Here is a 20238-nt window from a genome sequence, read left to right as displayed (position 1 = left end):
GTCCTTTATCTGCTTGGACTCCTTTATCAGACCTCATCCTTTATCAGCCACTGAGGTCTGTGCTTGCCAAGACCAGCTTTAGAGGGAGGAAAATGGAGAGACAGAGAAGCTTTGGGAAGCTACTTGCCCAAAAGAACAAAGCAAGTCAGTGGCAGAGCTGGGACTTCAGCTTGGGCACCTAGCCCCAGCCTCTGTGCCCTTGGCCGCTTCATGGCGTGGCCTTCATCAGAACCCACTTCCCTAGAGCCAATCCCATCTCTCTATCCGCGACTCCTACCCCCGGGGGGAGGGGCAGAAGAACCACTTTTTGTTTTTTTAATTTTAATTACAATTCGTTAACGATATAGTGTTATATTAGTTTCAGGTGTGCATTGTAACGATTCAGCACTTCCATGCAACACGGGGAGCTCATCACAGCAAGCGCCCTCCTTAATCCCCTTCACCTGTTTCACCCATTTCCAACCCCCCATCCTGCCGCCCTAACCCTGAGTTTGTTCCCTGTAGCTAAGAGTCTGTTTCTTGGCTTCCTCTCTCTTTCTCTTTTCCTTCGCTCGTTTGTTTTGTTTCTTGAATTCCACAGATGAGTGAAATCACACGGTATGTGTCGGTCTCCGACTGGTCGTTTATTCTGCTTCCCATTATACTCTGCAGCTCTGTCCATGTCCTTGCAGATGGAAAAGATCCACTTTCTATTTATTTATTTATTTATTTGACAGGCAGAGATCACAAGTAGACAGAGAGGCAGGCAGATGGAGAGAGAGGAGGAAGCAGGCTCCCTGCTGAGCAGAGAGCCTGATGTGGGGCTCCATCCCAGGACCCTGAGACCATGACCTGAGCCGAAGGCAGAGGCTTAACCCACTGAGCCATCCAGGTGCCCCAAAGATCCACTTTCTTGAGGAGTTTCCCTAGTTTCTTTCCGGGAGACATTGCCTGGATCCTCTGCTCACTTGTGCAAAAGCTGACAAGGACCCTGGTGGAGTCTGGGATGCTCTCGGGCTTCCTGGCTCAGCTCCCCATGCCCCCTTGGTGGGGTGGAGCTGGGACAATCCTGAGTGTCCCTTCCCGAGCTCACACGGCAGGGTGCCCCACTATCCACCCCATACTAAGTGCCTTGGGGTCCGGGGCTGCTCAGAGCTGGGCCACAGATGAGCTGGTCTCACCCCTTGGGGAGCCCACCGCCTGGAGGAAGACAGACAAGGAAATGGACCCGGCCGACGTGCCAGTCAGGTATCCCAGCCTAAGACTCCAACTCTTTTTCCTACCTCAGGTCTTTCTGCTGTGCCTCCCCACGCCCTTCCCCGCCTGCCCCCTCTCAGGAGCACAGCACCACAATCAGCTCACTCCGCATCTCCTCAGGATGCCCCAAGAAGGGTTCTGTACTTGTTGTCTCCATCCTAATATATTTTGCACACCTCTCACAGACTCACGACTGCCCCACAGAGACTGCACTGTGGGGCGCGGTGCTGAAAGAGAGCTGTGTTCAGGGAGCCCCAGGAGCTGGGGCCAAGGACAGTCAGGGTGGGCTTTCCTGAGGAGGGGAGCCTTGTTCTGAAGGAGGGTAGGACTCTGGCAGGTCAGGGAGGCTGGGCTGTGGGGAGTGGGGGAGAGGGTGCTCCAGCAGAGGAAAGGGGCCGGTCCTGGAGGGGGCAGCCCACTGGGCCCGTTCAGGCTTGGAAGGGGTGGAGGCTGGCAGGGAGGCCAGAGGCCAGCTCACAAAGCTCCAGAGTGCCCCCTAGGGCCCGATGACGGGGTGTGGGGTGGGGGGTGTGTGTGCTGTGGGAGCTGAGCCTCAGCATGGCCCCTGCCACATCTGTGACCTTGCTAAGCCCCCTTCTGCCTCTCTCTGGGGACCTCAGTTACTCCTTCTGAGCAATGGGGAGTTGCGATAGCACTGATACGCACTTCTTTGTGCCTGTTTGGAGCTCTTACTTTCTTTTTTTTTCCCAAGAATTTATTTATTTATTTGACAGAGAAGTCTGTTGTTCAGTCTGAGGCTGAGAACCTGGAACTTTTGCCCAGCGCCCTGCCTTTCCACAAAACAGCTGCCGCAAGCCAAGCCTGCAAGAATCCCAGGAGGGCCGCTGCTCAGAGAAGCCGGAGAGTCCTTGCCATGTGGACTCGGCCCCAGCCCCACGTGTGAGGGTGTGGGGACCCAGGGGACATTTGGAAGAGCGGGAGGGGCCCTGGAAATCACACAGAGACTCAAGGGAGCAGAGTGAGACCCTAAGGCCTGGAGAGAAAATCTCACAGAGTATGGTGAGGGCTTGGGGGACAGGGGGAGAGATCCTGGGTTGCAGAGAGGGATTCCCGGGGACCTGACTGAGCCCTGCCCCCTAGCAAAAGCAGTCAGCTGGCTAAGGATTAAATAGCTTAATTTACCAAATTTACCTGGAGAGACCACTTTTAGGCAGCCATGGAGCATTGAAAACCTTATACAAACAGGGGCGCCTGGGTGGCTCAGTGGGTTAAGCCGCTGCCTTCGGCTTAGGTCATGATCTTAGGGTCCTGGGATCGAGCCCCACATCGGGCTTTCTGCTCAGCAGGGAGCCTGCTTCTTCCTCTCTCTCTGCCTGCCTCTCTGCCTGCTTGTGATCTCTGTCTGTCAAATAAATAAATAATAAAAATCTTTAAAAAAAAAAAAAAGAAAGAAAGAAAGAAAACCTTATACAAACAGGCCTGTTAGGTGACCCACCTCAGAACATCCCGTAAGCCCTAGCTGACCACTGGCTTACTAACCGGGACATCGGACACCGGACACTAGTACCAGGAAAGGGGAATTCTGTATGTTCCCATACCTCCTCACCTTCTCTCTTAACTACAGCCCCCTCCCCCACCCCTGTGCTGACCTCCAGGTGAGAGGTCACCTGAGAGACCTCAGCTTCCTTGCAATATGTTCGATACACTTCTGTCTCCTTTGTTCTTCTGCCTTGGGTGAATTCTTTCCTGCCTACAAGGCTGGCCTCTACCCGGTAGGGCTGTCCCACATTTGGTGGCCCCATCCCATCAGAGCGCGCCACATTACCAACACTTTGTTTTAATGACACTTCATTCCTAATATATTCTTATGAACACATTTCTCAGATATGTTAAGGAGATTGAATGCTGAGTTTGGGGAATTTATTCTTCTTGAGGGTTTGTCTTTTTATCATAGAACATAGTCTTTTTTTGCTATACAATAAAAACTAGCTCTGTATAAATGAAAATTTTCGTTCTTTTGATGTCCCTTAAAGACTGAGTAATTTTCTGATGTGACTTCTTTTAGTATCTTAAGAATACTGTGCTGTTTTTCAGACTGAGCAATTCAGAAAGTCTAGCAAGTGATCAATTAATCAAAGAGGGCCCTCAAACATTTTGTACCATTTGCAGGAATTCATGTTATAGGAGATTGGTTTGAACACTTGGAAGATTTATCTGCAGTTCTACTGGGTCTGCTTTTATGTCTCTTCATAATGAATTTGAGCAGACATGGAAACATAAACTGGGGTGGTGAACCTGAAAAGAGGGAGACAGGAGGAGGCTGAGGACACAGGGAGGCTGGGGTTCCGGGAACACTGGGGGCCTGGACCCTCTGACACTCTCAGGCCCCTGTGACTCCATTCCTTCCCTCGTCCCCCATAGAGATACAGGAGTACGTTTTGGACAAATCAGTAAATTTTATCAACTGTGTGAATGGATCATTCAGAAATCATCATGGAGAAACCTTAAAAACATTATGCTAAGTGAAAGAAATGAAACTGTTTATATGAAATGTCCAGAAGAGGGAAATTCATAGAGACAGAAAGTTAATTAGCGATTGCCTAGGGCTTGGAGTGCAGCTGGGGGCGGGGAATGGGAAGTGACTGCGAACAGGGTTTTCTTTTCTTTTTTTATTTTTTCTTTTCTTTTATTTTTTTAAAAGATTTTATTTATTTATTTGACAGAGAGAGATTACAAGTGGGCAGAGGGGCAGGCAGAGAGAGAGAGGAGGAAGCAGGCCCCCTGCTGAGCAGAGAGCCCGATGCGGGACTCGATCCCAGGACCCTGAGATCATGACCCGAGCCGAAGGCAGCGGCCCAACCCACTGAGCCACCCAGGCGCCCTTCTTTTCTTTTTTTAAAAGACTTATTTATTTTAGGGAGAGAGAGATTGAGAGCGTGCACAAGAGAGCAGGGGGAGGGTCAGAGGGAGAGGGAGAGAGACACGCTGAAGAGCGTAGAGTCTGAGGTAGGCCTCAATCTCGGGAACTCTGAGACCATGACCTGAGCCAAAATCAAGAGTCAGATGCTTAACAAACTGAGCCACCCAGGTGCCCCTCCAGAGGGTTTCTTTTGGGGATGATGAAAATGTTCTAAAACCGACTGGGGTCCTGGTTTGCAGAACTTGTGAGTATTCTAAAAATCATCAACGTTACACTTTATTTTTTTAATGTTCTCACTTTTAAATTTGATTGTTTAGTGTTCTGTATCATTTTAAGATCTTTATTTATTTATTGGACAAAGAGAGAGAGAGATCACAAGGAGGCAGAGAGGCAGAGAAAGAGGGGAAAGCAGGCTCCCCACTGAGCAGAGAGCCTGATGAGGGGCTTGATCCCAGGACCCTGAGATGGTGACCTGAACCAAAAGCAGAGGCCTAACCCACTGAGCCACCCAGGCCTCCCCAACTTGACACTTTAAATGGGTGAACTGTGTGGCACGTCAGTCATATCTCAGTAAAGCTATTACAACAAAAAAGTTGATTTGGGACGAGGCATCTGCTTCCCAATCCCTACAGCTACAGGCAACAGATACAATTTACAGGTGCATGTTGCCTGGCCTGCAAGAGAGAGGGGAGGATGGTGGTCATGGGCCTTCCTGACTTCAGTCACATCATTCTGGGGGCTCCCTGGTGGGGGGGTGGCTAGAAGGGAAGGCTGCATCAGGGCTTCTGACTTCTGACTTCTCTCCTGTTGCCTCGGCCCCAGCCACCTGGAGGCACAGAAATGTTGGAGCAGCACAGGGTTTATGGATCACTGGCAAGAAGAGGCTGGGAATGGGGAATGGAGCTGGGCAAGGTCACCAGGCAAGCAGGAGGGGCTGCCCAGGTCAGGAAGCTGAAGGCCTCATCTTCCTCATTGGCGGCAAATGTGGAGATGGGAAATCTGATTTTGCAATGGGGCCCTGGCCCCGGGTATTCTTGCACAGGCCAGGGTGTGATTGCCCACAGTGGCCTTGGCCTTTCCCAGGAGGACACATTCTTTGGTTTGACACTTCCTGTCTCCCCCACCATATACCTTGCAACCACCACCAGGGGAAGACACATGGGCCCTAGATGCTGAAATCTGGGCAATGTCTGGGTTTCCCCATTCCGCCCGGACAGAGATTCCTGGGACACCATGTCCCAGGCCCCTCTAGGGAATCACTCCAGGAAACAAAGGCATATGTGCTAGAAATGACCCATCAGCACCCCCATGATGTGTAGCTTTTCTTTTGATGGCTGTTCTCTAAACCTGGCTCTGGATCCACTGGTTGTTGGACCCCTCTGAGGGCAGAGCCCAGTGCTGGGTTCCGAGAGGGGCCCAAAGATGAAATGGGTCCTGTCCCCTGCGAACCTGTGAGATGAAGGGAATGCAGAGTCTTGCCCTCAGGAGCCTCTGTCTGGGGGACAGACTTGGCACATTTGGGAAGCCCTGGGGGGAGGCTAGACAGATGGAGTGGCTTGGGGAGTCCAAGTTTGAGGGGGCAGCTCAGGCCTTCAAGACTCTTGCCTAAAGGGATAGGTAGCCTTATCCTGGGGACCAGCCTCAGACTAAAGGGAAGGTTGGTGAGCTGCCTCCCATCCTGATGTTGGGTGTGGGATGCATCATAGAAGATGCCAGCTGGGGGTGACATTGGACCAGACCTCCCAGAGAGGCTGACTCTGAGGAAACATGTAACAGGACCCTGGGGCAGTGGGTGTTGGTGTTGGCAAGGAGGCATGTGGGCATGCACCTGTTGGGGAATGGTTGAGTTCGAGTCACTGCTGGGCAAGGAGACTTGACCCTGACCTCACTCACAAAAACTCCCCGGGAGGGCAAGACGTGACAGGACACATGTGTCCCCATGCAGACATTGCAGGACATGTAATCCCCATCCTGAAGATGAGGAGAGCCCACTGAGGCCCAGGAAAACAAAGCAACTTGCTCCAAGTCACACAGCTAGGAAAAGATGGTGCTCACGATGCCCCCATTCCAGGTCGTCTGGTGGTCCGGTCCTGCAGCAGGGAGAGGTGCACAGTGGGAATTGTGGAGTCTGGGCAGAACTGATGCGAAGCCCTGCTTGACCAAGAGGCCACTGGGGCAACAGCTGGCCTGTGAAACTAGGTTGCACAGGAGCCCATTTCTTCTTCCTTCTCTCAAGACTGAGTGTGCAACCTGCATCATGCATCCAGGATGCCACCTTCTGAGGTGCCCTGCCCAAGCCCCCAAGAGTCCCATGGGCCGCTGGAGCCAGAAACTTCCCCAAGGCTCACAGCCTCATGGCCGTTGCACAGGGGAGCTGGGACTAGCATGGCCTCTGGACCCTTCTGTCACTTTGGCTGATCGTTTCTCCCAGCGGTGCTCTCTCCACACCCCCCAGACCCAGCCACCCTAGCCTGAGGTCTCAACCAGAGCATTGGACAGAGAGAGTCATTTGGGGTCAATTCAGAGGAGACTTTCTGAAGGAAGCAAAGAGGAGCAAAGAGGAGGAGGTTGCTCTGACTGGTCAGAGTTCAGGGGAGCCTTCAGAAGGTGGAGGGGCATGCCAAGCGGAGGGATCAGGTGCAGAGGTCAAGCAAGAGAAGGAGGCTCAGAGGGGTCTGGGCCGTTTGCATATATAGGGCATCCTGGTGTCTGGGGTGTGCAGGACTGCGGGTGACGGCAAGGGGGAGCAACAAGACTCCAGGCTCTGGGGGTGCCTGGGTGGCTCAGGTGGTTAAGCACCTGCCTTCAGCTTAGGTTATGATCTCAGGATCCTGGGATCAAGCCCCACATCGGGCTCCCTGCTCAGTGGGAGTCTGCTTCTCCCTCTCCCTCTCCCCCTGCTCATGCTCTCTCTCTTTTTCTCCCTCTCTCTCTCAAATAAATACATAAAATCTTAAAAAAAAAAAAAAAAGAAAGAAAAAAGACTCCAGGCTCTGATACCAGCTCAGGAGGCATGTGAGCTCCTAAAGGCAGGGGTTTGAAAGAGCCCCTAGAAAATTGCTGTGCATGATAGGTTGTGGCCTGGGAAGAGTCCGGAACCTAGAGAAAGTGGAGTCTGGAGATTATGGTCACGCTCCAGAGGAGAGAAGATGATAACAGAAACCAGAACAAAGGGGCACCTGGGTGGCTCAGTCAGTTAAGCATCTGCCTTTGGCTCAGGTCATGATCTCAGGGTCCTGGGATCGAGTCCCGTATCGGGCTCCCTGCTCAGCAGGGAGCCTGCTTCTCCTTCTCCCTCTGGCACTCTCCCTGCTTGTGTGTGCTCTCTCTGTCTCTCAAATGAATAAATAAAATCTTAAAAAAAAGAAAAAGAGGGGCGCCTGGGTGGCTCAGTGGGTTAAGCCTCTGCCTTCGGCTCAGGTCATGATCCCAGGGTCCTGGGATCGAGCCCCGCATCGGGCTTTCTGCTCTGCAGGGAGCCTGCTTCCTCCTCTCTCTCTGCCTGCCTCTCTTCCTGCTTGTGATCTCTGTCAGATAAATAAAGAAAAAATCTTTAAAAAAAAAAAAAAAGAAAAAGAAAGAAACCAGGACAGGGGGCTACGGGGGAGGTCAGAAGGGAGTGTTCCCAGGAAGAAGGACCAGGCGGGGCACACCACAAGCTTTCATCTCAGGGCTCATGCAATGGCACTGAGCAAAACAGTGGACCTAGTGGAGACAAGCAGGGGTATTCATGGGGGTCTTGAATGTAGAGATACAGACCAGGTCTGTCTGGGAGCACTGGGAAGAGAAACAGCTCAGGATACAATTCTGCAACACCCCCCCCCATCCATATTAAGAGAAGGGTCCCTTGGAGGAGATTGAAAAGGAGTACCAGGGACATGAGAGGGAAACCAGGAGAGTGGCATCAGGGGACAATGGAGCAGGGGTCATCAGTGCCTGTGCAGGTAAAGACAAGGCTTGAGAGGGACCACTGCATCCAGCGAGGGCTGGCCAGCCTATGGCAGCATGAGTGTGAGAGAGAGTGAAGAAGGGGGTCCATGAAGGTAGATGACCCTTCCTCGGGCTTGGGTGGGGAGGAGCCAGGGCAATGGGCCATATCTGGTGGTGGCTGGGGCCATTTTCAGGCTGAGAAAGGCAGTGGAGATGACCCAAGAAAGGGGGACAGCCAGAGCTGAGTCCCTGAGCTGTCCAAGGGCTGGGTCCAGAGAACAGGATGTTGTGGCCCTGAAGGTTTCCCTTACAACTGACTGGGCTGCGGGTGGTCAGGCTTTAGAGGAGGGGTGGTTACTGTTATTCGTTCATCAAACATTAGCTGAGTGCCAACTGGATGCAAGACAATGCCTAGAGCTGGAGATTGAGTAGTGAATATATTATATTACCGTGATTCCTGGGGAGAAGGATGTTGGACAGCTGTCTGTCTCCCTTTTTCTCCGGGGTACTCAACTCTCTTGAGCAACCCTGGCCATGACACTCCCCTGTGGGGCCCAGGAGAGGCCAACACATTGCCGGGGAGATGGAGAAACTATTTCTTTAGTCGCACGTGAGGACCACTTGCCCGCTGTCCAGCAAGCCCCATGAGGCAACCACAGGAGGGACTGAGGCAAGCTTCTGCCCACATCCTGGCAGGCAGCCAGTGATGGGTGGGTCAGGAAGGCTCCTGGTTGGGTCTTTGCATCATGCTCAGGCTGGGCATAAAGGAGGGAACTGCAGGTTGGGAGGAGGTCGACTTGGGGACCATGGAGACCCAGAGGGACAGCACATCCCTGCAGCGGTGGTCACTGTTGCTACTGCTTCTCGGCCTGGTGGTCACTCCAGCCACCTCACGGACCCTGAGCTACAGGGAGGCTGTGCTCCGTGTTGTGGATAGCTTAAACCAGCTGTCCTCAGATGAGAATCTCTACCGTCTCCTGAAGCTGAACTCAGAGCCTCAAGGAGTGAGTCGGGGAGGGTGACAGTGGGAGGGACGCTCTGCTCTGGCCAGCCAGGATGTCCGTGCTGTCCTTTCCTTTGTTCATGCTTTGCTCATGTCAAGAAGGCTTTTCTCTAAGTGTGGTCCAACCTCTTCCAGGAAACCTTCCCAGAGCTGTGTGCCGCCTCCCAACCCCCCCAGCATGAGTGCTTCTTGCCTTAGAATCTCTGCTGTGTGTGAAGAGATGCCAATCCCATTCAGCCTTCTGGAAGTTCTGGGGATGAGTGGGATTACTGGCTCTGGGATGTGACTTCCCTGCCCTGGGAAGGGCTCTGCTCAGCCTTGAGATCCCAGTGGCAATGTCTTTGTCTCCAGGAGACCCCTGTTTTCCTGCGGCTCCCTGACAAGGGGGTGCCACTCATTAGAGCTTGTCTGAAGTCTGCTCATGCTCTCTCAGCTTGGGGAGGGCGGGAATGGGCTCTGCCCTCCTCACCTTTGTGCCTTAGCACGTAGCCAGTGTCAGCCACACAGCAGGGGCTGTTGAAAGGCTGCTCTCTTAGCTGGGAGGTTGGTAGGGGGCACGGGCTGGGGAAGCTGGGCAGGGATATAGATTAGAGAAGGCAAACATGAACCTGAGTCTGGTCTTCTCACTTCCTCCCCTGACCAGGACGAGAACCCAAACATCCCACAGCCAGCAAGCTTCACTGTGAAGGAGACTGTGTGTCCCAAGACGACACAGCAGCCCCTGGAGCAGTGTGATTTCAAGGACAATGGGGTAAGGCTGGGGGTGCCGGCAGATGCCCCCCTGGGAGCTGAGCAAGTGGCTTCCTGGGAAAATTTCCAGCCACTGGGGTGAGGCTGGGAGGTTATGGCACAGAGGTTCCAATTTGACCCAGAGCCTCCTCTTCTCAGCTGGTGAAACAGTGTGCTGGGACAGTCAGCCTGGATGAAGACAAGAGCTACTTTGACATCAGCTGTGAGGAGGTGAGTGGCCCCTTCTGGGTTGCAGGGGTTAATGGGGGTGGTGTATAGAACATCCTATGGGCCACTTAACCACTGTCACATCCAGGCAGAGAAAGCCCTTCCTACCCTAGGCTTCTCCCTTAATCTGAGCCTCAGGTCTCCAGGACTGTCTCTACAACCCTTTAGAACAGTGGTTCCCAAAGTGTGATCCTGAGAATCTGGGAATTTGTTAGAAAGGCAAATTCTCAGGGCAGCTGGGTGGCTCAGTGGGTTAAGCTTCTGCCTTCTCAGGGGTGGCTCAGTGGGTTAAGCCTCTGCCTTCTCAGGGGTCCTGGGATCCAGCCCCGCATTGGGCTCTCTGCTCAGCAGGGAGCCTGCTTCCCCTCTCTCCCTGCCTGCCTCTCTGCCTACTTGTGATCTCTCTCTCTCTCTCTGTCAAATAAATAAATAAAATCTTTTTAAAAATGCAAATTTGGGGCGTCTGCGTGGCTCAGTGGGTTAAGCCGCTGCCTTCGGCTCAGGTCATGATCTTAGGGTCCTGGGATCGAGTCCTACATCGGGCTCTCTGCTCAGCAGGGAGCCTGCTTCCCTCTCTCTCTCTGCCTGCTTCTCCATCTACTTGTGATTTCTCTCTGTCAAATAAATACATAAAGTCTTTAAAAAAAATAAAATGCAAATTTGCAGGCCCCCCTCAGACCTGCAGAATCAAATTCTGGGGTGGGGCCCAGCAATTCGTACTTTAACAAACCCTCCAGGGGATTTGGACTCCTTTTGAGGTTTGAGAGCTAGTTTGAGTAATGAGCTTTCAGCTGTGAGACCGTGGGAAGCCCCCTGCCTTCCCTAGGCCAGTCTCTTCCTCCATGGGTGTAGGGATTTAATCAACCACATACTCTAACAGAAGGTTAGAGCCAGAGGATGACCTGGATCCCCAAGGCTCTTGGGGTGGCCCAAGAAGGGGAGTGTCTAGGTTGGGAGGGGTTTCATCTTGACCCTGGGTCCAGACCAGCTCCCATAAAGAATGTGTTTCCTGGGGCGCCTGGGTGGCTCAGTGGGTTAAAGCCTCTGCCTTCGGCTCATGTCATGGTCCCAGGGTCCTGGGATCGAGCCCCACATCGGGCTCTCTGCTCAGCAGGGAGCCTGCTTTCCCCCTCTCTCTCTGTCTGTCTGCCTCTCTGCCTACTTGTGCTCTCTGTCTGTCAAATAAATAAATAAAATCTTAATAAAGAATGTGTTTCCTTTTGATGCACAGAACCCGGAAGTCAGCAAATTCGGCGGGCTGCGCGATCTCCTCAGGAGAGCACGGCAGCGTATTGAAAGAATTGGCAGGAGAATTGGGAGATTCTTTACCAAGTATCAGCTGCCCCAGGAAGAGTCCTAAGGGTCTGCTTTACCCTGGCTCAGGTTTCAAGACCCTGAAAAATAAATTTTTGTGAAAGCAACTTCCTCCAAGCTTCAATTTTACTTGTCTTGCCTCTTACTTACCATGACGGAATCTTCAATCCTGGGAGGACTTGTGCATGTGTGCGCGTATGTGTGTGTGTGCGCGCGAACACACACACATGCAAAACACAAAGGTCTGCGCCGCTCTTCCACCCAGAAGGGCACGGGGTGAGGCTGGAGGGCTAAGAGGGCAAGGATGGTGTCTCCATTCTCAGGGTTCTTCCCCATGCCCTTCAAATGCCTCCCACCATCCTCGTTGAACACCCAGCAGTGATGAAGGAGATGCACCCTGTGTGTAGTGGTAGTGGAAAGGCTGCAGAGCTGTTCCTGCTCCCACGGAGATAACAGCTGGGGGAGGGGCCAGGCATTCTCTCAAACACAGGCAGTTCAGTCTCTGGCAGGCTGGGTTCTAAGGTCAATTACAATTCCCCTTGTAAAGCCTAACTCTGGGCGCGCCTAGGTGGCTCAGGGGGTTAAAGCCTCTCCCTACGGCTCAGGTCATGGTCCCAGGATCCAGGGATCAAGCCCCGCATCAGGCTCTCTGCTCGGCAGGGAGCCTGCTTCCCCCTCTCTCTCTGCCTGCTTCTCTGCCTACTTGTGATCTCTGTCTGTCAGATAAATAAATAAAATCTTAAAAAAAGAAAAGCCTAACTCTGGAAAGCCCACCACTCCTGGCATCTCCTCTGGCGTTGGAAAACATCACTGTTTCTTTAGCTGGTAGCAGATTTAAGTTGGGCGTTTGTGTTTAGGGATCATGTGGTACCAACATTTGGAACTATTAAAAGCAAGAATCTTGCTCAACAGGTTGAGGAGCTCTGGCTAGGAGAGACACGGGTGCTTAGGACACTGTCAGTGTCTTGCCCACTTGCCATTCGGTAGCTGACCAGAAGCACCTGTGGCTCTTTGCCAAGGGAGTTGGCACTCGGGGGAGTAGCCTCAACCAAAGATTGGCAGGAGTTGGTGGAAAAATATTTTCTCTTCCTTGTTCCTTGGGTGAATCCACGCCAAGATGGGTTACACATCGCTCACGTCCCCAGCTGTGGGCCTTGCTGCCCACAACAATGACCTATTTACTAACACACCCTATTCTGGCTTCTTCTGTTCCTGTTCCTTCTCACTTCCTTATGCTCCCACTGCTGCTTTCCGTATTTGCCTGCCAAATAAACTCCTTCCCCTTGTGTCCTTGTCCTAGATCTGCTTCTGGGCCAGCCTAAAATAAGACATAGATATCCTGTTCTAGGAGCAACAGGAGGCAGGATATCACATAGCATTTCCTTTGTTATCTCTCACACTTGCTTCTTCCTGATGAGTAGGTCACACTAAATTTTCTGCTTCCATGGCTCCTACCTTCCCAAGTGGGCCCATGTTGAGCGGGTTCCACTTGACCCTCCTTTCTGTGACGTCCACTGTTCGTCAACTACTGAATTCCCATGCCCTGCTGTGGGCCATCATTGTGATCACTCCGGAAATCAGAGTTAATTGTCTTAGTGAGGGGACATGGTCTCCTCTGATTACAAGGTTCTGGAAAGGCTCTTCCTTTAGGAAATAGGTTTTCTCTTCCATCAAAGGTATTCATCTTTGTGTGATTTATTTAGTTTTTAAAATTTTCTCGGTATTTTATTTGGAAAGTAGTTAAACAGGGCACCTGGCTGGCTCAGTCAGTAGAGCATGTGACTCTTGATCTCGGGGTCATGAGTTTGAGCCCCACACTGGGCGTAGAGCTCACTGAAAAAATAATAATATAAAAAGTTAAAAAGTAGTTAAACATACAGAACCATCAAAATAACTGCAGAATGAACATGTACCCACCTATTAGAATCTACAATCAGTATTATATTTAGATTATTTTTGTAGTAGAGTCAATCCTTTAACTGCTCCTTGGATGGTCTTTGCTCCTTGTGGCTGGTTTGGGGGCAGAAGCATGGATTCAGGAGCCATGTTTTTAGACTGGGTAGCCTTCACAGATGTTTGTGATGAGAGGAACCACCCCAGACAAAGATCAGAGCCACTGGGGGCACCTGGGTGGCTCAGTGGGTTAAAGCCTCTGCCATCAGCTCAGGTCATGAACCCAGGGTCCTGGGATCAAGCCCCGTATCGGGCTCTCTGATTAGCAGGAAGCCTGCTTTCTCTTCTCTCTCTCTCTCTCTGCCTGCCTCTCTGCCTACTTGTGATCTCTGTCAAATAAATAAATAAAATCTTTAAAAAAAAAAAAAAAAAGGCCGGGGGGGGGTGCCTTGATGGCTCAGTGGGTTAAGCCTCTACCTTCGTCTCAGGTCACTATCCCAGGACCGAGCCCCGCATCAGGCTCTCTGCTCAGAGGGCAGCCTGTTTCCCCCTCTCTCTCTGCCTGCCTCTCTGCCTACTTCTGATCTCTGTCTGTCAAATAAATAAATAAAATCTTAAAAAAAAAAAAAAAGAGGGTCAGAGCATCTGGTGACATTGAACCGTATCAGTCACTGAGGCTGTGGGCTGCCCCCTCCAGAACACATAGTAGGTACCCGAGGAATGGCAGTCCCTCTCTTCCTTTAGGGGAGAGGTTGGGCTGTGGAGAACCCGAACTTTCTGGCAAATCCAAGGACGACTTTGGTGACTCAAGACTGGAAGGTCTTTAAACATGAGGCAGAGGAATCATGTAGCCTACCTGTGGTCTCTCGGTGAAAATTACTGATGGGAGCTCAGAGTTTGGGGCCACGTTCCCCGGAGCAGCCGCAGCACGCAGGGCAGGTCAGGTGCGTTGACTGGTGCCTTGTAACGAGCCGGACGCCGCCCATGAGCAGAGAGGAGTGGAGCTTGGCCTTGTCGGCATCTGCTCATCTCCTGCGGAACGTCACTGTGCTGCTCCAAGGATGAACAATATTCCCTCTTTGTGATCTCGGTGCCAGATTTTTGGAGTTTTTGTTTGTTTGTTTGTTTTTGTTTTTAAAGCTTTTGATTGGTATAAGAGCCTGTGGTTGAAAAGTAAATAAATCAGTAGGGTGGATATGGAAATGTCTCCATGGGCCCGGATTTAGCCTCTGGCTGCTTCTAGACATACTGTTTGTCACCGGACTGCCCCATAACATGAGCTTCAGCCCCAGAGCACATGAGCTCATGGCTTTTAGGAGAGAAGGTGGTGGAGCCGGGTTCAGTGGGCCAGGAGGTGTTCTCCCCTCTTCCACATGTTGGCGCCAGTCAGCCCGGTGGTTTGTGTGACCAGCAGTGGTCCTCCCTGTTCACAGAGGGCTTTGTGGCATTTGAAAGACACCAAGTGCCTGCTTCTAGTTTGGCCCGATCCTGTTGGCGGGGATGAGGACGTGTACATCAGCGTGGGTCTGAGGGGACGCTGTGGTCTGGTTCTGGGGCCCCGGGGCAGGTCTGGCTGGCCGCCTCAGGAGCCTGGGGTGCTGTATCTTTGGCCCGGGGCAAGCAACCAAGTTAGGGGAGCCTGTGGAATCCAGAAGAAAAACATAAGGTGAAAAAGCAATCCAAACAAGCCATTAGCATGCAGGGGGTTAGGCCAAGAGGAGGATCCCATGGGAGGTCCAGGGTGGGCTGGACAGCTGAACTAGATGTGGTGGTTTCACATGGAGCCAGAAGGATTTCCTCAAGCTGAACCTATAGCCCTGCGGGCTGCTTCCAGGGTGCCTGGAGCCTCGGTCAAGAGCAGGGAGGGGGCACTTAGAAGCCTCCGCCAAAGTTAGCCACTGGGAATGTCTGCTTCTCTCCTTCCCCGCCTCTCCCTTAAGGAAGATAAAGGGTAATCTCTCTACACTGCACACAGGGGAAAACCAAAACAAAAAAACGGGGAAAAGAAACCCCACTCAAGATAGGAAAATGTCAAATAACTTCCCCAAGATAGACCGATTTCCTTAAATTGCCTGGTAAGAGTTTGGTGAACTGACTACAGCCCCGGCTCACCCAGTCACGGCACGGTCTTTATCACATTACCGCTTGCTTGCGAGGGAATGGACATTTCACAGGACTAGTCTGATTCCAAAATCTGAGTAGGGTGCAAATAGGCAAGCCTCGGCTCCAGCTGGTGAAAGAGAGGACAGTTTTCTTGCCCATTGCCAAACTCCAGCGTCAGAGCCATCCCGGGTCTGGCTCGGGCTTCCTGTCTGCCGGCATAGCCCCACCCCCTGCTCTGTCTGTACCTGGATGCTCCTCTGGTCACCCAAGGGCACAGCGGAGCTCAGACCCACCAATACCTCCCCCACCTTGGGGCTGTTCCTGGCCGATGGTTCCAGATCCAAAGGCCCAGGGATGCAGAGAGGGAAGGGCTTTGGGAGGGTTGGGTGAGTGGAGGGAGGTGGCGGGGGGTTATCCTTGTCCCGATATGGGTGGAGGAGGCTTCTGGGTAAGGCTGCCTCAGGCCAGAGCTGCAGGGCACACTTTCTCCCATAGACACACTTAATCCATCTAGTCCCTAAATTACATTATTCCCTTCCTTCTTGGGATAATAATTCCGTTGTATTTCCACAATAATGACAATATAACGTATGTAATTACAACCTGATTTTGAATCTGGTCTCTTTACCTAATATATATTCACATCAGAACACAAGAATATGCTGATTTTTGATTGTTTGTTTGTTTGTTTGAACCAGCCTAGTTTGAAATACTCAGCTTTATCTACAAAGGAAATCCCAGTTAAACTACCTGAGGAATAGGGATTTTTAAGCCTCCTGCCCTGTATCTGAGAGGCCGGGTGTTGGGTGGACAGAGGACCCCTCGTTCACATTTCGATGATGAAACTAGGTCTCCAAAGTGAGGAAGTGGTGGGTTTGGGTTTTTCCATGAGTTCTTTTGGATTGCAAATTCAGTGTTTTCAACCGTCATATTATATTGTTTAGTATGAGATAATCCGAGAGGATCAAAGGTCACTAAAAAACATGGAGAGCATAAGGGAAAAATAAGTCCTTCACACTTCCTCCCCAACTTGGCTGACTGCTCCAGGATTCAAGACCTAAAGGACACTTCATCCTGCAGCAGCAGGGAGGGGTTGCCTGCCGCCTCCCTCCTGAGGGCCTGGCAGAGCCTCCTCAGAGCAGAAGAACCATGGTCATGGCCCTGAGCATGTGGAGGTCATGGTCCTGACCAGGTGGGTCAGGGCTCTGGTCATCTGTGGTTACGGCCCTGAGAAAGTGGCATCAAAATCTTTCCCATCCTATTGATTAATTGATTGATTGAGATAGAAGTTTACTGAATACTCTGCAAGGGAGTGGCAGGCTAAAATCTCTCCCATCCCTAATATATCAAAAAACCATTCTGACTGTAGTCAGAGCCAGGATTTCCCCTCTGCCCTCTCCTTCCCGCATTCCCTTTTCCTCCCATAGTTTTTTAACAGGAAGAATGGAAATCACTTTGTCACCCCCACAAATTAATTATTTCATCCGTCTAGCTCACTGATTATCTACACCCAATTTATAAAAGATAGCTAATTACCTATCACCTTAGCATCATTCCCTTCACCAGGGGTAACAGCCCCACCTATGTGGGGTCAATACCAGGTGAAGTTGGGTTTCCACATGAGGACACTGAGGTCCTGCCCACAAAGACTTATGGTGGAGACCCCAGAGAAATTAGATCCTGGTTGGGAGAATAGCACTATAGGGGTGACTGCCCTGAGCAAGGCGGTGAAGACATGGGGTCAAGCCTTTGATTAAGTGGGGTCAGGGCCCTTGGCACAGGGGCTGCACGCTCTGATTACTTGCGTCATGGCCCCAGCATGTGGGGGTCACAGTCACGGTTAAAGGGGCCACATTTACCATCACCTGGAGTCAGTGGCTCTGATCATGTGGCGTCACGGTCCTGATCACATAAGGTCATGTTCACACGCGGTGACAGCTCCCTGCACTCGGGGTCCCATCTAAGAACTGGAGGGACAGAGGACCGTTCTGCTTCTGAACTACGCCTCCCGGCGGGCTGCACGCCGCGGGGTGACGCACTTCCTTTAGAATCCCCGCCTCCTTCTGACCCACCTGCGGCGCCTAGGATCGCCGCGAGGTCCTCCATGGGCTTGCCTCTGCCACTGTCGCCCCTTTCCCCGCCTCGCCTTCCTGTCAGCCTAGGCTCGGAGGTGGGACCCGCGGGCTGTGCTCGGGGTTCGGCCGCTCACGGTGAGTCGGCCGACCGGTTCGACTGCTCACCTGCCCGGCGGTGGAGAGGGGTTGCCGTCCCCCGTGAGTCCTGGACACTGTCCATGGTGCTAACCGCCGCCTCTGTCCGGGGGTCAGGCGACACCACCTGTTGGGGCAAGCGCTTCTGAGGAACTACATTTTAAAATTTACTTCTAATTAGGGCGCCTGGGTGGCTTAGTTGGTTAAGCGACTGCCTTCGGCTCAGGTCATGATCCTGGAGTCCCGGGATCGAGTCCCACATTGGGCTCCCGGCTCCATGGGGAGTCTGCTTCTCCCTCTGACCTTCTCCCCTCTCATGCTCTCTCTCTCAAATAAATAAATAAATAAATATTTAAAAAAAATTTACTTCTAATTAATTTGTAACTAAGTACTGGGCAAGTCTAAAATATTTCCCCATCAACCACAAGTTAATTAATTCATTAATTTTAACAATTTTAATTCCTGTATAGTTAACAGACAATATTGTGTTTCAGGTGTACAGTATAGTGATTCAACACTTCCATACATCACCCAGTGCTCATCCTGACAACTGCAGTCCTTAATTCCCATCTCCTGTTTCACCCATCCTCCGGCCCATTTCCCCTCTGGTAACTGTCAGTTTATTTTCTATACTTGAGTCTGTTTCACGGTTTGTCTCTATCTCTTATTTACCCCTTTGCTTGTTTGTTTTGTTTCTTAAATTTCACATATGAGTGAAACCATATGGTATTTGCCTTTTTCTTTTTTTAATTTTTTTTAAAGATTTTATTTATTTATTTGACACAGAGAGATGACAAGCAGGCAGAGAGGCAGGTAGAGAGAGAGGAGGAAGCAGACTCCCTGCTGAGCAGAGAGCCCGATGCGGGGTTCGATCCCAGGACCCTGAGATGATCACCTGAGCCGAAGGCAGTGGTTTAACCCACTGAGCCACCCAGGTGCCCCGTATTTGCCTTTTTCTGACAGACATATTTTGCTTAGCGTTATGCTCTCTAGGTCTGTCCATGTCAGAGCAAGTGGCAAGAATTCATTCTTTTTTTGTGACTGAGTAATATTCCATTATATATAAATACCACATCTTTTTTTTTTATTTAAAAGATTTTATTTATTTATTTGGCAGAGAGAGATCACAAGTAGGCAGAGAGGCAGGCAGAGAGAGAGAGGAGGAAGCAGGCTCCCTGCTGAGCAGAGAGCCCGATGCAGGACTCAATCCCAGGACCCCAAGATCATGACCTGAGCTGAAGTCAGAGGCTTAACCCACTGAGCCACCCAGGCGCCCCAATACCACATCTTCTTTATCCATTCATTTACTGATGGACACTGGGGCTGCTTCCATTAATTTGGCTATCGTAAATAATGCTGCTCTAAACATAGGGGTGCATGTATCCCTTCGAATTAGTATTTTTGTATTTGGGGGGTAAATATCTAGTAGCATGATTACTGGATCATGGAGTAGTTCTATTTTTAACTTTTTGAGGAAACTCCATACTGTTTTCCACAGTGGCTGCACCAGTTTGCATTCCCACCAACAGTGCACAGGAGTTCCTATTTTTCTGCAACCTCACCAACACTTGTTGTTTCTTGTGTTTTTGATTTTAGCCATTCTGATGGGTATGAGGTGATACCTTATTGTAGTTTTGATTTACATTGCCCCTAAAAGTTTATTTTTTTTAATTTTAAAAGATTTTATTTATTTATTTATTTGAGAGAGAGAGAGAGAGAGAGAGCAAGCAGAGGGAAGGACAGAGGAAGAGGGAAAAGCAGACTCCCCACTGAGCAGGAAGCCTGACTTAGGGCTTAATCCCAAGACCCTGAGAGCATGACCTGAACTGGAGGCAGATGCTTAAATGACTGAGCCACCCAGGCACCCCTAAAGATTTTTTTAAGTTTTTTTGAGAGAGAGGGAGAGCGCACGTGCAAATGAGCAGGGGGGAGGGGCGGAGAGAAGGGGAGAGAATTTCTTTTTTTTTTTTTTTTTTATAGATTTTCTTTATTTATTGTGGCACCTGGGGGGCTCAGTGGGTTAAAGCCTCTGCCTTCGGCTCAGGTCATGTGGGATAGAGCCCCAAATAGGGCTCTCTGCTCAGCGGGGAGCCTGCTTCCCTTCCTCTCTCTCTGCCTGCCTCTCTGCCTACTTGTGATCTCTGTCTGTCAAATAAATAAAGAAAATCTTAAAAAAAAAAGATTAAAAAAAATCTTTTTAAAAAAGATTTTCTTTATTTATTTGAGAGAGAATGGGAGAGAGCATGAGCAGGGGCAGGGGCAGAGGGAGAGGAAGAAGCAGACTCCCTGCTGATCAGGGAGTCTAATGTGGGACCTGATCCCAGGACTCTGGGGTCATACTTGAGCCAAAAATGCAGACTGAACTACCCAGGTGTCCCTAAATTCACTTTCAACTGGCCAATCTAATTTGGTCTAGGGTTCATCTTGTTCCGTCTGGTCCTTATTCTCTATGCTCACATTTTTGTTGATTCTGAGGACTATGTTAAAATTGCCTTAAAATAACCTGATTCAAATTAATCTTTACACTGAAACTTTGGATCCTATTGGATCCATTTCAGGCTTTGAAATGTTTTGCTACTCTTGATTCATCCTTTCCTTCCTTTCCATATATTTTTTTCCTCTCATTGCTGAATCTTTTAAAGCAAATCCCATATAATGTGGCATACCACTCTCAAGTATATCACAGCGCAACTCTACTAAATAAGGACAAT

General features: G+C 50.8%; 1 protein-coding gene across 1 annotated transcript; it reads left to right on the top strand.

Moving 5' to 3' along the window:
- The first annotated feature begins 8827 nt into the window (after positions 1-8827).
- Positions 8828-11428, top strand: LOC122910670 (cathelicidin antimicrobial peptide). The gene is made up of 4 exons (XM_044255281.1): positions 8828-9051; positions 9694-9801; positions 9939-10010; positions 11239-11428. The coding sequence occupies exons 1-4, from the start codon at positions 8854-8856 to the stop codon at positions 11365-11367; spliced, it is 507 nt and encodes a 168-aa protein (XP_044111216.1). The 5' UTR covers positions 8828-8853; the 3' UTR covers positions 11368-11428.
- Positions 11429-20238: the final 8810 nt, after the last annotated feature.

This window comes from Neovison vison, chromosome 6 (assembly GCF_020171115.1).
Source record: "Neovison vison isolate M4711 chromosome 6, ASM_NN_V1, whole genome shotgun sequence".
NCBI classification, from domain to species: Eukaryota; Metazoa; Chordata; class Mammalia; order Carnivora; family Mustelidae; genus Neogale; species Neogale vison.
The sequence above is the reverse complement of the archived record's forward strand: the minus strand, read 5'-3'. Positions and strand labels throughout refer to the sequence as shown.

Coding starts and splice junctions, on each gene's coding strand:
- LOC122910670 (XM_044255281.1), top strand. CDS start 8,854: ATGGAGACCCAGAGGGACAGCACATCCCTGCAGCGGTGGTCACTGTTG. Junction 9,052..9,693: donor TGAACTCAGAGCCTCAAGGA/GTGAGTCGGGGA, acceptor TCCCCTGACCAG/GACGAGAACCCAAACATCCC. Junction 9,802..9,938: donor GTGATTTCAAGGACAATGGG/GTAAGGCTGGGG, acceptor TCCTCTTCTCAG/CTGGTGAAACAGTGTGCTGG.